Genomic DNA, 16,729 nt, shown 5'->3' on the forward strand with positions numbered 1-16,729 from the left:
TTTTACTCAAGTATGACAAGTGGGTACTTTTTCCACCACTGGCAATTTTCCTTTTTCCCAATTTGTATTACCGTATCAAGAATGTAATGTAGGTAAGCGGTGAATTACCTCCCACACCAGTACAGTAGGTGGCGGTGTATGCACCTGAAATTTGGATCCGATCCGCCACACAAATCTTGAAGCAGAAGCAGAAGCAAATAAAGAAAAAAAAGAACCATACCAACACTCACCCCTCTTTTCCTTGTGAGTGGTAACGCTAGTAGTGGCTAGCCCAGCCAGCTCCTGTCTGAGGGGGACTAGATTGTGGAAACTTAACGTTATCGTGGGAAATATAATAATTACTGTGAAAATCGTTTGTTTTAAAACGTGTGACTAGCAACCCTATGCGTACGTTTTAGTTTTTCAACTGAATAAGATGTCAACTCCAGCAAGACGACGTTTAATGAGAGATTTTAAGCGGTATGTGTGAGGAGCAGTTTGCTAGCTAGCTTGACTGTCTAGGTGATTGTTTGTCTGACTTGCTAGCTAGCTTAATTTTTCTTTTTTTGCGAAATGTTATCAAACATCTTAACAGTTACTGGATAGCATAAGTTACTAGCTACTTGATAAATAAGTTACTAACGTTAGCTAATACATGGATTAACGTAAAGATAACATTACAGCTGAATATTTTCAAGTTGTCGTTAACTGGCCTGGCTACTGCTGTTAACGTCAGCCTATTTTAATTATCTAGCTAGCGAACTACTAACGTTTGCTAATTAAGCATCGAAATAATATTATTTCTCAGGCTTCAAGAGGACCCTCCTGCAGGAGTTAGTGGAGCCCCGTCGGAAAACAATATCATGGTATGGAATGCCGTAATTTTTGGGTAAGTGACTGGACTATAAAAGTAGTAGCTAACGTTAGCTAGCTAGAAATAATGTTTAACATCTATCCAAAGTAGGGTATTATGAATTATCTGTTAATTTTCAAGAAATTAACATTGAACCTCTTGTCCCTATCATATTAAAGTTATCAAACTAACATTAGCTATGTAAAGTTAACTGTTTTCTCTCTTCCCCAGCCCAGAGGGAACACCTTTTGAAGATGGTAAATAGCTCGCTAGATATGCGATTCCTTTTTTGTAGCTGGTACATTCTTGTGCATGTGTTTGACAACTCAAACGAAGTGATCAGTACCATGATATGGACTAATTAATTGCATGGGAGACCTGTTAGTTGGAACAGTACGTAGACTAGCAGTACTAGTACTACTGCCATATGTACATAGTCATTGAACACTGGTCACTTTGTGTATATACTGTATTCTAGTCATGGCTCATGATCATCCTATATAACTACTGCTTTACACACCTTTTCTATTCATATACTGTCCATACTGGCTGTACACACCATTCACATATATATTTATACTCCGGGCTCTAGTCTGGAAGCTCAGTTCCTGCATTTTTATCAATTTTGCCTTGGTTTTGTGCTGTGTATTTAAGTACTGTATTCTTGACAGTTTATACTAATATTTCTACTACTGTACATTGCATTTTAGTTACTGTTTATACACATCACATTTATTTATATACTGGATTCTTGACATAGCTCACTGTAATATCTACTGCTGTGTGTGCAATTTAATATATTTAGTGTAAATTCATCCAGTGTATATGTATAGATTGCAGTTGGATTACTTTTACAGTATTAATTGGATTTGTTCTGACAGTACAGCATGGCGCCGAGTTCTTAGGAAACTATGCAGTATTTTGTTTTTTTAATGTATTATTTCTTACATTGTTACCCCAGGAAATCTTAAGTTTTATTACATACAGCCGGGAAGCACTTGGATATAAGAGCAACGTCAACTTACCAACATTACAACCAGGAATACGACTTTCCCGGAGCGGATCCTCTGTTCGGACCACCAGCCAGGACAATGGAGCTAATTCCAGTAGGCGATCCAAAACAACGACGCCGTAGATGAAGCGGCCCCCTGGCCAGGCTTCGTAGACGTGCACACCGCTCTCGACTATAGTACTCGCCAATGTCCGGTCTCTTGACAACAAGGTAGATGAAATTCGAGCAAGGGTTGCCTTCCAGAGAGACATCAGAGACTGTAACATTCTCTGTTTCACGGAAACATGGCTCTCTTGATATGTTGTCAGAATCGGTTCAGCCATCGGGCTTCTCCATGCATCGTGCCGACAGAGATAAACACCTCTCTGGGAAAAGGAAGGGCGAGGTGTATGCTTTATGATTAATGACTCATGGTGTAATCATAACAACATACAGGAACTCAAGTCCTTTTGCTCACCCGATCTATAATTCCTTGCAATCAAGTGCCGCCATTTTACCTACCAACAGAATTCTCGTCAGTTATAGTCACATCTGTGTACATTCCGCCTCAAGCAGACATCAAGACAGCCATCAAGGAACTTCACTATATGGAAACTGGAAACCATACAACCTGAGGCTGCATTTATTGTAGCTGGGGATTTTAACAAAGCAAATTTGAGAACAAGGCTACCTAAATTCTATCAGTATATTGATTGCGCTAAACGCATGCGCAATACCCTTGACCACTGCTACTTTAACTTCCGTGACGCATACAAAGCCCTCCCCCACCCTCCCTTCGGCAAATCCGACCACGACGTCATCTTGCTCCTTCCGTCTTATAGGCAGAGACGAGAACCATTCAACGCTGGTCCGACCAATCGGAAGCCACACTTCAAGATTGTTTTGATCATGCGGACAGGCATATGTTCCACCGCATTTAACCATGGAAAGAGTTCTGGGAATATGTCTGAATATAAACTATAAACTAGCTATTCCCTCCGCAAGGCAATCAAACAAGCGAAATGCCAGTACAGGGACATGGTTAAGTCGCAATTCAACGGCTCAGACATGAGACGTATGTGGCAGGGTCTACAGGAAATCACGGACTAAAAGAAATCTAGCCATGTAACTGACACCGACGTCACGCTTCCAGACAAACTAAACACCTCCTTTGCCCGCTTTGAGGATAATACAATGCCACCGTCGCGGCCCGCTGACAAGGACTGCGCACCCCCGTCGTCTTCTCTGTGGCTAACGTGAGTAAAACATTTAAACGTGTTAACCCTCGCAGGGCTGCTGGCCCAGACGGCATCCCTAGCCTTGTCCTCAAAGCATGCGCAGACCAGCTGGCTGGTGTGTTTATGGACATATTCAATCGCTCCCTATTCCAGTCTGTTGTCCCCACGTGCTTCAAGATGGCTACCATTGTTCTTGTACCCAAGAAGGCAAAGAACTAAACTAAATGACTACAGCCCCGTCGCACTCACTTCTGTCATGAAGCGCTTTGAGAGACTAGTCACAACAGGGTCTCAACCCCGCCCTGTGCAATTGGGTCCTGGACTTTCTGATGGACTGCCCCCAGGTGGTGAAGGTAGGAAACAACATCTTCGCTGACCCTCAACACTGGGGCCCCACAAGGGTGTGTGCTCAGCCCCCGTCTGTACTCCCTGATCATACACGCCTCCAACTCAATCATTACGTTTGCAGACGACACAACAGTAGTGGGCTTGATGACCACCAACGACGAGACAGCCTACATGGAGGCGGTGAGGGCCCTCGGAGTGTGGTGTCAGAAAAACAACCTCTCACTCAATGTCAACAAAACAAAGGCGATGATCGTGGACTTCAGCAAAGGGAGCACCCCCCTATCCACATCGAAGGGACAGCAGTGTAGAAGGTGGAAAGTTAAGTTCCTCAGCGTGCACATCACCGACAAACTGAAATGATCCACTCACACACAGTGTGGTGAAGAAGGCGCAACAGCGCCTCTTCAACCTTAGGAGGCTGAATAAATTTGTCTTTGACAGATGCACAATTGAGAGCATCCTGTCGGGCTGTATTACAGCCTGGTACTGCACCGCCCTCAACCGCAAGGCTCTCCAGAGGGTGGTGCGGTCTGCACAACGCAGCACCGGGGGCAAATTACCTACCTTCCATGACACCTACAGCACCCGATGTCACAGGAAGGCCAAAAAGATCAAGGACATCAACCACCCGAGCCACTGCCTGTTCACACCACTACCATCCAGAAGGCGAGGTCAGTACAGGTGCATCAAAGCTGGGACCAAGAGGCTGAAGAACAGCTTCTGTCTCAAGGCCATCAGACTGCTAAACGGCAATCACTAACTGTCTGCTGCCTACATTGAGACCCAAGCAGTAGTAACTTTATACAATGCAGTCTAAATAATGCCACTTTAATGTTTACATATCTTCCATTACTCACATGTATATACTGCATTTTATACCATCTATTGCACCTTGCATATGCCGCTCTGCCATGGCTCATCCATATACTTACATGTACATATTCTCATTCACCTCTTTAGATTTGTGTGTATTAGGTAGTTGTTGTGGAATTGTTAGATTACTTGTTAGATATTACTGCACTGTCGGAACTAGAAGCACAAGCATTTTGCGACACTTGCATTAACATCTGCTAACCTTGTGTATGTGACAAATAAAATTTGATTTCTTTCTAAATTTGTTTTAATTATTTGTGAACTTGTTTGACATTGTGCTGCATTGTTAGGAGCTAGTAACATAAGCATTTTGCTGTACCCACTATAACAACTGCTGAGCTGTGTACACGACCAATAAACCTTTGATTTGACATTGTAGACCAGGTGGTGTCTTATCAGAACTACTACAGCAATCCAGCTGACCTGTTAAATCGCTGAGATGAGATTATTGCCTGCTAGCAAGTGAATGAATCCTGTGAAATATGGGTTAAAGCTTGGGGTCAAAACCAGGGGATTGTATCTGTTTGACGTCATCTGTCAGTGAATATGCGTATCAGACCCATCAGTAATCCTCCATTCTAGCAAATGTCCCTCATTGAGTTGCATTTATGTACATTTGTGCTTTAGGATATGTATATTTTATTGAAATAGTAACAATAATTTGGTGGCCAAATACAGTATGCTATTTGGTTGCTCAAAACATTTTGCAGCAAGACAACTTTGAATTTGTTCTAAGCCATTCTGTTTTGGCCTGGTCCCAGATCCATTTGTGGTCATTGTCAAGCTAACGGGTTACCATTGTGTGATTGTTTTAGTGCCCACTTGATAATTAATATTCTCATATCCTTTATTTTCAGGAACTTTCAAACTCACAATAGAATTCACAGAGGAATACCCTAATAAGCCTCCAACTGTGCGTTTTGTCTCCAAAATGTTTCATCCAAACGGTATGTTTTTTTTTTAATGTTTTTATTTTTGTTTTAGAAACATGCTTATTGCTTACAGGATCATTTTATAGTGGAACAGCTGAATCGTTGTCAACAAGACAATCCACCAGTCTTTGTTATGAAGTAAATGTATGTTCTGTATTGTGCAGTCTATGCAGATGGTAGTATATGCTTGGACATTCTTCAGAACCGCTGGAGTCCGACTTATGATGTTTCTTCAATTCTAACTTCAATACAGGTATTCTCAGCATTATCCATGAATCTTCATGAAATACTTACTTGCATTGTAAAGCTCCTTTTGTACTTACATTTTTTTCTCAAATAACGGTGTTTGAAAGTATTTGAATTTTAAAAATCTAGTCAAAGGGTGCCAGAATACTATTGCTACTGAAGTGTCTACTATTGCATTGTCTTAGTCTTTACTGGATGAGCCGAATCCCAACAGCCCAGCCAACAGCCAGGCGGCTCAGCTGTACCAGGAGAACAAGCGGGAGTACGAGAAGAGGGTGTCTGCCATCGTGGAACAGAGTTGGCGCGATTGTTGACCCCCTCACCGTTCAAAGTATGAACAATATTCAGCCTCAAGTCAAAAGAGAACAGAAGAAAAATATCTCAAAGGAAATGAAATACACATGGTTTGAATCTTTCTCTGCAGTATGGTTGTCTGTTGTGGTTTCCCTTCATGCGTAATGCTCCTCCTGGACAAGAGCACATCAAAGTAAATGTACCTTGTTATATCTGGGTTACTTACAATGTAATTTACCCCCATATTTTTTTATCCTGGAACAAAAAGGTACTTTGGGGGGTCAGGAGTTATTCTTGTCATTTTAGTGTTTTAAGTCTTTGGCTTGTAGTGTGATTTTGCTGTATTGATTCAGATAATTGTGTATATTCAGAAGTTTGAGGGTTTTTGCTGTGGTTCGACTGTTTTGTTTCTAGCTTTCACACGTTTGCCTTTTTGGAGCTGCAGTATGATAGTAATCCAACTAAGAAACAATGTGATGAACACCTGTCATGGACTTTTCTCCAACCAATGTCAATTTCAAAACCTTACCTTTTTACATACACAAACCATGTTCTTGTTAGGGCTTTGTTTTATGAATTGAATGGCTCTTTGAATGATATCTCCAACAGGACTCAAGTGTTTCGGTAAGGGACATACTTGGTGCACTTTTAAATGCAAGTCCTGTAACGCTAGTGCAAAAGCATATTTATGAAGATGATTGACAAATTGCCTGCTCTGAGAATTTGTGGTAAACTTTTTCTCATGCACAGAACTCAATGTATCAAGGCAAAGGTTGTCTGTACTTAATGCTCAAATCTTATGGTTTAGATGCCCAATTACTTGAGTTCCATTTATTTGTATCATTACGTAATTACAAATACCACATGGGAATGTTGCAGTGTCCTTAACACCATTCAATGTGCTTTTCTTGAGGGATGATGGAGCGACATGATTTACTAAGTGTCCAGCTGGTCTCAGATCCCTCTCTTGTCTCCACAATATTGCTTCAAACTTACAGCCCTGCAAACATTGGAGGAGTATGGTTCAAATTGCCACTGTGATATAGTAGTTAATAAGAAAACATTTTTGTAATAACACCAGTCAACTCACATATTGAAGTCCAGACAGTAGACTTAATTTATTGATTAGCGTTATTACAGCTGTGAAAACAAGCAGACAAGTGAACTGTATTCACACAGGCTTATACATCTGACATTCCAAAGGGATCACAGCTTGCACTATTACCACATTACAAAGATCAAATTCAAGTCATGGAAGCAGTTTATTTGTAAATGTTCTCAACTATCTGAGGGGGGTAAACATTGCAAGTATTGTGGCAGGGATCTTTCAATGTCCGCATATAGTTACAGATGTTGCCTCTAGTTTACACCTGGTGATGCCAACAGTATATACATTTCTAATGAAACTTTTGTGAAGGTGAAATGGCAGGCATTCTGCTGGTTAAGGCTATTTCTGTAGCCATGAAAAACATTTGCTAAAAATTCAGGATTTCTGTCAAAAGATACAGCACTCTAATCAACCTTAACAGCACAAAGCAGTTCAAGACTAGCATATTGTGCAAATTTGAAGCTGACAAAATAGTGGAATGACACAAGCGTTAATACAATGTCAGAAAATATGCAATTGTATGAAAAGGAATGCAGAAACCACAAGTGTTTCTCCGAAAGACAAGCCTAGAAGATTGAAACATTTTACATTCACAAACTTTTCCCAGATCAGGTGTGATTTTTTTGTTGTTGTGGTAAGTATTGTTGGAGCTATGACATATCCAGTCAGTGTGAGGCCTGAGGTTTCACCAGCTCGTAGCGTCCCACCTGCCCTTCCTGCAGGAGCTGGCCAATGAGCTGGTCTTTGTGCACTTTGCGGCTGACGATGAGGAAGCGCAGCCTGCCCTGGCCGTATGACTTACTGCGCAGGCCATACTTCTGGGATATCTGGTGGATCTGCTTGCGTTCATCATTGTTGAGCTCAGTGGAGAAGCGCAGGTCGTCCTGGCGGTCTGAACTGGCATAGTTACGGATGATGTCCTCTATGTTCCGTTTGGTGAGCTGATTCCCAGACTTGTCCATGTCCATACCCAGTCCCTCTCTGGAGAATTGCTCTTTGACCTTGATGGGTTCAGAGATGCCCTCCCCTTCCCGGCCCAATCCGCCACCCTTCCAGCCCATCTTGCGGAGTAGCTGATTCCCGATATTGTCCTCCTTGATCTCCTGTCTCGAGGACTCTTCACCAGAGCGAGTCAGAATCTGGTGGCGAGAGAGAGCGTCAGCATTACCCTCCTTCCTGAGGTTGGATTTCACCACAGCCTGTGTTTGCCGGAGTGTGGCCAGGGCCTCCTCTGCTGCAATGTGCTTCACCGTTTTCTTCGGTCCGATGCCTGCCGCTACATATTGACCCTCCAGGAACACCTCACACCTCCAGCGGTGGTCTGGTAGCACTGTGAACTTATAATCGGCAGCTACCTTGTTGAACTGGGCAGTGTCATTGATGATGCAGATGGCATTGTCCGAGTTCTCCAGGATGACCAGTTCGCTCAAGTGTTTCTTCCTACCACCCTGGTGACCGAAACGACCACCCGATGGGTCAGAGTGATGGTTCCCTCGAGAGAACTGCTGTGGTTGTTGTTGCTGCTGCCGGGCTGCCTGGTTCATGCGTAGTTTCCTCACCGCCTCTTCAGCTGCTGTATGTTTAGACGTCTTCTTACTTCCCCTGGCCTGTGCCACCAGCGCATCCTGCAAGTACACGCTACATTGCCATGCACTGCTGTTGGGGACCACGTCGAACTTGTAGTCAATCTTCATGCGGTTGAAGGCGGCAGAGTTGTTAAGAATGCAGATGGCATCATGAGCGTTGTCAACAACGACAAAATCTGTCCAGTGCTTGCGTTTGTCAGGCTCGTATTGACCCTTGGAGCTAGGCGTAGGCTTGTCCTCCGGGTTACGCAGTGCCGGTAGAAAGGCAGGGGTAGGGCAGTGCGTCTGGCAGACCACAATATCATTGACCAAGGAGTGTTTGAATTTGCGCTGCACTACACGGACCTCCACCAGTTTAAAGAAAAGCTTCATAGCCTGCTCAGAAGCACGGTCCCTGGCCCCGTTTTTGCTGCCAGAGTAGCCAGTAGCAAGGTAAACACACTGGCATCTCAGCTCACAGGCATAGCCATCAGTCGGTACTTTCCTGTTCTTGGGTAGGTCTGCTGGAGGGATATCCTTGAGGTTGACATAGACATATTCCGGATTGGTTTTACAGGCTTGGATGCTACGGCTCAGCATGAAATTGTAGTTAGGAGATTCAGCTCCACACATGAACGCGGGGTCTCTTAAAGTGACAGCTATGGCGGATGCCACACTATTGATGAGCCTTTGCTTTTCATCCAGCACGGCTTGAGATATGGGGATGGGTTGTGAAGAAGACCCAGAGACAGATGAGGGGCAGCTCCTCCCTGGGCTGCTGTAGACTCTGCTGAATGGTCTGCTGGATGTGGGTCTGTCCTGCTGCCTGAAGCCAAGGCCTTGGCGTCCTGAATCCCCCCAGCCCCCTGATCGATTGGCCCCTCCATATCCATCAAATCTAGGGGCCTGAGCGTATGTGTCCGGATGCCTAGTGCTGTGGAACTCGTATCTGGCCGAGTAGTCCTGCTGCACTTTAGTCATATAATTTGAAGCGGATCCTTGGCTTCCATGACCTAAACCACTTGTGCTACCTGAGGGTATGTCTCTCTCTCTTTCTCTATCCCGCCAAGAGTCAGAAGAAGAACCGTACCATGAAACTCTGTCGAATGCAGGCCTAGCTGCAGAGGAGTCTGGAGCTCGGTTGCTGCCATAAGAGGGACGGTCAGAGTCTGAGTCCCACTGTCTCACACTGTTCACCTCACTCCTACGGCGCTCCTTGTCATTCTCCTTCTCATCATTGCCAGACCTGCCACCACTAACAAAGTGCACAGGCTCAAACCGCAGTCTGGAACCAAATTTGGACACCGGCATTTTCCTCATTGGCTCTTCTCCTAACATTAAAGAACAAAACAGAGAATCAATCAATGACAAGCGTATAACAATCAATATGAGTTATTTTTCATCTTCCAGTAAATTAGAAAAATACTTTAAACAGTGGCAAGGAGTTCAATTTGAAGAACCAAAATCACTCACTGCCATCTGATGAATTGGGTCTCTTCTTTGCTTCAACACTTGGAACCAGGTCAAAGGAGGGCATTTCGCCAATGTCAATCCTTTCAGCCATGTCCAGCACCTCTCACCTCAGATCAGAGCCATACCTTTAAAAGAAAACAGAGCTATATAAAAAGGTAAACAAGCATAATGTGTATTTCTATGCTAGCACTGTAACACAGTTAACGTGGCTCTACTAGAGGAAATACTCTATTAGGGAGAGAACTTTTGTTCCCACATAATTCCCACATCAAACTGTGGGCTAAAAACAAATCTCTAGGCTACATATGAACACAGGTTCATATTAGGCCATGATTCCGACAAGGTACGCCTATGTCCTTATCCAGGTGTCAGGAAAGGCCTTGTGGGCAGAGAAGACCATCCTGCACCCCATGAACAACTGAGGCTGCTCAATTTTCAATTTGAATTTGTTTCACAATAAATTGTTTTATGGCCAACCACTGTTTCTCACTTTCGAAACGCATTGACAGTGACTTGCCTCTGTAAAGATAATTATTGGAACGATGGCAAAAATAACTAGTGCTAGCTAACAAGATCAGTTTACAGACTGCAACAAAGAAGATTAGCGAACGTTACCAGGAGTGTAATCATTACCCAGACATGTTTTTCAACTAAAACGAGAGTTTCTATTGGACAAAGTCAAGTAGGACCCTCCCGTTTCGTTTGAGAAACGTTTTGCAACTGAGACAGCATAATGAAGACGCCCCAGCTGGCAGAAAGACCACCATCATGAGTCGCTAAGAATTCATGTTATGGCTAACGTTAGATAACTAGCTAAGAATAGACAGACTGATGTGGATAACAATGCTATTATTTATGGCAACATTAACTACATTTCTGATTAATTATGCCTCCTTTGTGTGCACAACTTCTCAAAACCGTATTTTCTACTAAGTATAACCACAGAGTTTCTAAACCCAGAGGGGCAACATCGCGAGACTTTCGGGGACGCTTGCGAAACAGACCAGGGTTTGAGAAGTGAACAATTATTCCTTAGTTCATTTTCTCCATCTAAAGACACAACCTAGATTCAAGCCAATGTCTTAAGCAGTTGAAGATGTTATTACTCCAACCACGTGAAAGTGACAAACTGACACGTTTTCATTTTCGTCAAAAACAACTTTACATTGACGGAGAGCCTTTGATTTAACAGCCTGCGCAGTTCTGCAAGACACGACTGTTAGCCCCGATGACGTGTTTCTACGCATGAGCTTAACTAGCCAACGTCGCCATGACATCGCCTACAAGTGAGATCTGGGATTTGTATTGGAGAAGCAGTTTTGGCCTATCTTCACTGTACTGTCTTTGGTATAACGTTACCGAGTTAACTAGCACGCTACGTAGCAGCTAGCTAACTTTAGCATAACAGCTAACTACGTTATCATTGATGCACACAATCAAGTCTTCGTTTGCTAATTTAAGTTGTCTACAGATTAAATGGTATAATTAACACTCTGTTTTAAAGTAAACCAGATTTTAACAGACGAAACAAGTGACGCAGTAAACGAGCAAAGATGGCTAGCTAGCTAGCTAGCTCATTGAAAAAAGATTGATGCATCATCTTGTACGGGAATGTGATACGGAGCACGAGACAGATAGCTAGTTGTCGAATTGTTTTTAGCTCAAATTCATATTTTAGCCACTTACCTCAATGCAAAGTGATACGTCTGATGTTTCTTTGTGCCCTTGGTGTCAGTCTTCCACTAATATAGTTCAATGTCTAGCGAGCGGCTTCGCCTTTGGTCAACACCATAACATCCGGGGGGGCTCGTCAGTAGTCATCACAGTCACAAAGTCATAATTATGGATAAACACCAACATCGCCTATTTATTTCCTTAAAATCTGATTTAAACCTAATCTTAACCACACTGCTAACCTTAAAATGAGATCAAAAAGCTATTTTTTGTTTTCATAAATTTTTACGATATAGCCAATATTGACTTTGTAGCTGTAGTAACTAGTGACAACCCGTCAACGTCCTATATAACCACAGATAGAACAATGAGACAGATATTTCAGCGAATGTATGTGTGAAGCATCCGGTTGGCGTATCCACTCACTACCAAATATGGTGATGAGAGGAAGCCCAATAGCCGACTGTGGGAGAATATTAAGCAGAATCATTTTTGCCAATATTATGGACATTTTCTCATCGATGAAACATTTGATTTCAATACCGTTTTCTGCTCCCAAAACTATGATACGAACAGCGTGGACTGCGTTTTGTAGATTTTACTCTTTGCCAAAGTTGTAAAAAATGTTCGTTGTTTAGGAGTGCAAGGGCGAATTGAGTTATTGCACACGCGCACTCTACAAAGTAGGCGTTCCCTAACATAAATATGCAAATACGTGCTACAACGCGCCAATAGGATCTCGCTGCCTCGTGCTTGGCCCTGCCTCCCTACTTGATTCTTCTGCCCACTAACTCATTTGTTCCTATTGAAAATGACCTGTGGTGGTCTTTCTGGGGTTAGTTATAAATATCTTTGCTTACAACCCTCCATTTTCTAGTCCGTCTAAAATCATGGCGTCTGGCATCAGTTTCCGCATGCATGCGCTCCACCTGAGAACCAGAAGGTGGCAGTCTTCCTCTTCACTTTCAAAGTGCACCAAAAATGTGGGCTTATTTATTAAAGTGTGAGTATTTATATAACGCCAACGTTTATTTGCACAACTAAGTAATTTGGCATAACAAAACAAATGCACACTTTATTTTCATCATTTTATTGAAAAAGTACATCAATGGAATCAAACTACAATAAAATATTTCATAATTAATTTGAAGGGTGGACAGCTAATTCACTAGGAGGGGTGATTATGGCAGATGCTAGAAAAATGTATGGCAATTTCTTACACCAAAATGTAACTACAGAGAGAAGAGTCACATCCAAAGATCATATCTCATAAACAGGTCTCCACTTCAATACACAAAATATATCCTTATAAATTATACAAATGTATCCATCTGTACCTAGGATTCAACTCCATCTCATTGTAATATTTGGCAATATGGATGCTGAAAATTGTGGAGAAGGGTATAACAAGGAGTAATACACAAGATAAATCTGATCCAAACAATATAGAGCACCAAATGTGAAATAGTGCAAAACGAAACTGTTAGGGGAGAAAACAGCTACGGGAGCAAAAGGTCAAGATCACAGAAGTGATGAAATAAAAGAGCATTAGACATGCAAAATACAGAATAGGGTGATGGTAGTTAAAGCACAATGTGTAAAGGGCATTAAATGTGACCTACATGGTATTTCAGTACGGAAAAGGCGTTTTCACTAAATAAGTGCTTGACATGAATACGGCTTTGGCGCTTCTAAGTTGAAATGAGACAACCTATTCAGTGAACATAAAGAACACTGTTTTGGATGGCAATTGTCTTTTGGTTTTTAACTGACAAAAGTATCTACTAGTCACACATGTAAGGTTAGATGTCACACTTTTCTCTATCAATCACCAAATTAATGTGTATTGGTTTTATCAGTGTTTTATTGAGATCTGGGTTCTGCCATTTGTATTCAGAACTAACTCCCCCTTTGAATGAGCAGCACATTAATCATATAGGCTATTTGTAATAGTACTGGTTATTTCAAACAGAATGAGCCCTTCTCAAAATGGACGTAAAATATGATTGAATGTTATTACATAAAGACTTCCTTAAAATTAACTGTCAATGAAATTCAGATAGTTTTGTGCAAAATATAAATGAATCCAGAGCCTTGGCTCTGTTACAATTGGTATGATGAAACTATTGATTAGATGTGTTTCTCTTGAACAACCGTTTAGAATCCTACCTGAGCAAAGCTTCGTTCATTCATACACCAAGACGGAGCTGCAAAATATTAAGAGTGAAGGTCTCCCACTAGCCAAAGTGTACCTTGATTAGGTGACAAAACTTAACTATCCAAAAAATACCATGTGAAGCCCACATTAGGCCATGGTCAACAAAGCAGATGAGATAGAAGTTAAAAAAGGTTGATGCAGAGAGAAAAGACAGGAAGAGGAAACGGGTGCTTCGTTCTCGCTGAAGCTGCAATCCCCTCTTCAGACAGGTGGGCAAGACAGATTAAAAGAAGCTAGAGAGAGGAAGAGACAAATGCAAAGTTACAAGAGGCCCAGGCAACAGTGCTTACCAGAAGGCAAGGTTCAAGATAAATAAGAAACAAGGATTACTGACATTTTGGGAGGAAAGACAAAGTTTTGGGGTTTTCCTAAGGCATGTATAGTTGCTACTGTACTTCAAATTACACTAACTACGTTACACATGTACTGTCTGTCATAAAAAACTACTAATATAATACCATACTATAGCTGACTAATTCGATTTGAGCATAATACTGATTAAAACATTTAATAAATAGCTTAATCCCTTCATCGAGACAAGTCTAATTAACTGCTCGCAGCAGATATTATGTCCTCTGAAAATCCCAAAAGGGTATTCAATGTCATTTAATAAATCAAACATGGACAATATTAAACGTAATACGATGGGAAAACTACCAAGTAACGTGCACAACAACATAGTCCAGAAATGTCAATCTTCCAGAAACAAAGAGCAAAACGCTGATATTAGTCATCAAAGTCAGCACAGCAAAAACACACAACATGACAAAAGGCAGAGCCATAGACAAGATATTAAGATTAAGCCACATAGTGAGCACATATAGTTAGAGCAGCAGTGCTATACATACAGTTGAAGTCGGAAGTGTACATACACCTTAGCCAAATACATTTAAACTCTGTTTTTCACAATTCCTGACATTTCATCCTAGTAAAAATTCCCTGTTTTAGGTCAGTTAGGGTCACCACTTTATTTTAAGAATGTGAAATGTCAGAATAATAGTAGAGAGAATTATTTATTTCATATTTTATTTCTTTCATCACATTCCCAGTGGGTCAGAAGTTTACATACACTCAATTAAGTATTTGGTAGCATTGCCTTTAAATTGTTTAACTTGGGTCAAATGTTTCGGGTAGCCTTCCACAAGCTTCCCACAATAAGTTGGGTGAATTTTGGCCCATTCCTCCTGACAGAGCTGGTGTAACTGAGTCAGGTTTGTAGGCCTCTTTGCTCGCACACGCTTTTTCAGTTCTGCACACAAACTTTCTATAGGATTGAGGTCAGGGCTTTGTGATGGCCACTCCAACACCTTGACTTTGTTGTCCTTAAGCCATTTTGCCACAACTTTGGAAGTATGCTTGGGGTCATTGTCCATTTGGAAGACCCATTTGCGACCAAGCTTTAACTTCCTGACTGATGTCTTGAGATGTTGCTTCAATATATCCACATAATTTCCCTTCCTCATGATGCCATCTATTTTGTGAAGTGCACCAGTCCCTCCTGCAGTAAAGCACCTCCACAACATGATGCTGCCACCCCCGTGCGTCACGGTTGGGATGGTGTTCTTTGGCTTGCAAGCCTCCCCTTTTTCCTCCAAACATAAAGATGGTCAGTATGGCCATACAGTTATATTTTTGTTTCAACAGACCAGAGGACATTTCTCCAAAAAGTACAATCTTTGTCCCCATGTGCAGTTGCAAACCGTAGTCTGGCTTTTTTATGGTGGTTTTTGAGCAGTGGCTTCTTCCTTGCTGAGCAGCCTTTCAGGTTATGTCGATATAGGACTAGTTTTACTGTGGATATAGATACTTTTGTACCTGTTTCCTCCAGCATCTTCACAAGGTCCTTTGCTGTTGTTCTGGGATTGATTTGCACTTTTCGCACCAAAGTACGTTCATCTCTAGGAGACAGAACGCGTCTCCTTCCTGAGCAATATGACAGCTACGTGGTCCCAAGGTGTTTATACTTGCGTACTATTGTTTGTACAGATGAACGTGGTACCTTCAGGCATTTGGAAATTGCTCCCAAGGATGAACCAGACTTGTGGAGGTCTATAATTTTTTACTGATGTCTTGGATGATTTCTTTTGATTTTCCCATGTCAAGCAAAGAGGCACTGAGTTTGAAGGTAGGCCTTGAATTACATCCACAGGTACACCTCCAATTGACTCAAATTATGTCAATTAGCCTATCAGAAGCTTCTAAAGCCATGATATAATTTTCTGGAATTTTCAAAGCTCTTTAAAGGCACAGTCAACTTAGTGTATGTAAACTTCTGACCCACTGGAATTGTGATACAGTGAAATAATCTGTCTGTAAACAATTGTTGGAAAAATGTATTGTGTCATGCACAAAGTAGATGTCCTAACCGACTTGCCAAAACTATGGTTTGTTAACAAGAAATTTGTGGAGTGGTTGAAAAACGAGTTTTAATGACTCCAAACTAAGTGTATGTAAACTTCCGACTTCAACTGTATAGGGGTATCCTTTAGTTAGAACATAGAGTAGATGAATGTTTTTTTAAACCAGGGTCCGCAATGCCTCTCCTCAGCCTTGGGGTACCGGCTACCCACAAAGCCTGGTCCCTTAGCAAAGCTTGAGGGTGGAAGCACCTACTCAGTGCAGAGCCAGGGATTACTGCAAAGGAAAGGTAAATACATATAGCAGTGAACAGGGGGACTGAAGCAGGGTGTGAATGACACCACACACCAAGGCACACCCTGCCAACCCAAAAAGCCGAGGAAAATAGTTCCCCAGAAACATTGAGACAGAGCAACTTGAGAAGGGATTGTGAGAAGTTGTAAACCATACCTACTACACCCTTGTACAAGAATGTGTAAGAGACTCATTTCAATAAATTTAGATGGAAACAAAAGGCCTACATCTGTAGACACTCGTCAGACCAACTGTCCCACACAATTATATTGAGCAAAGACAAAA

General features: G+C 42.0%; 3 protein-coding genes across 8 annotated transcripts in view; 1 reads left to right on the forward strand and 2 right to left on the reverse strand.

The window, feature by feature from the left end:
- Positions 1-245: 245 nt before the first annotated feature.
- Positions 246-6,653, forward strand: ube2a (ubiquitin-conjugating enzyme E2A (RAD6 homolog); the record flags this gene model as incomplete). The annotated part of the gene is given in 6 exon segments (NM_001140902.1): positions 246-459; positions 788-868; positions 1,064-1,089; positions 5,140-5,229; positions 5,379-5,467; positions 5,646-6,653. Coding segments are annotated over 6 exon segments (459 nt in total). The 5' UTR covers positions 246-415.
- Positions 6,654-6,847: 194 nt separating this feature from the next.
- Positions 6,848-11,896, reverse strand: LOC106604447 (NF-kappa-B-repressing factor). Of its 2 annotated transcripts, none has more exons than XM_014199067.2 (3): positions 11,587-11,896; positions 9,901-10,025; positions 6,848-9,762 (listed from the first exon to the last, which is right to left on the reverse strand). In XM_014199067.2, exons 2-3 carry the CDS (start codon positions 9,904-9,906, stop codon positions 7,528-7,530), a joined length of 2,241 nt encoding a protein of 746 aa, XP_014054542.1. In that variant the 5' UTR covers positions 9,907-10,025; positions 11,587-11,896; the 3' UTR covers positions 6,848-7,527. The 2 variants fall into 2 exon arrangements, with proteins under 2 accessions (XP_014054542.1, XP_014054541.1); XM_014199066.2 differs by having other exon boundaries at positions 6,848-9,758; positions 11,587-11,892.
- A 752-nt stretch (positions 11,897-12,648) lies between these two features.
- The window catches only part of LOC106604445 (septin-6), a 44,115-nt gene continuing 40,034 nt past the window's right edge, over positions 12,649-16,729 (reverse strand). For 3 of the 5 annotated variants that reach the window (XR_006769841.1, XM_045717997.1, XM_045718000.1), the window contains one exon: positions 12,649-14,025. Coding sequence is in view for 3 of the 5 variants with exons in the window: in XM_045717997.1 (XP_045573953.1) it covers positions 14,016-14,025 (10 nt within the window). In the remaining 2 variants the exon portion in view is untranslated. Of the gene's footprint in view, positions 14,026-16,165; positions 16,427-16,729 lie in introns of those variants that run through there. The other 2 variants (XM_045717996.1, XM_014199061.2) reach the window with 2 other exon arrangements.

The sequence above is a fragment of the Salmo salar genome, chromosome ssa05, assembly GCF_905237065.1.
Source record: "Salmo salar chromosome ssa05, Ssal_v3.1, whole genome shotgun sequence".
Lineage (NCBI taxonomy): Eukaryota > Metazoa > Chordata > Actinopteri > Salmoniformes > Salmonidae > Salmo > Salmo salar.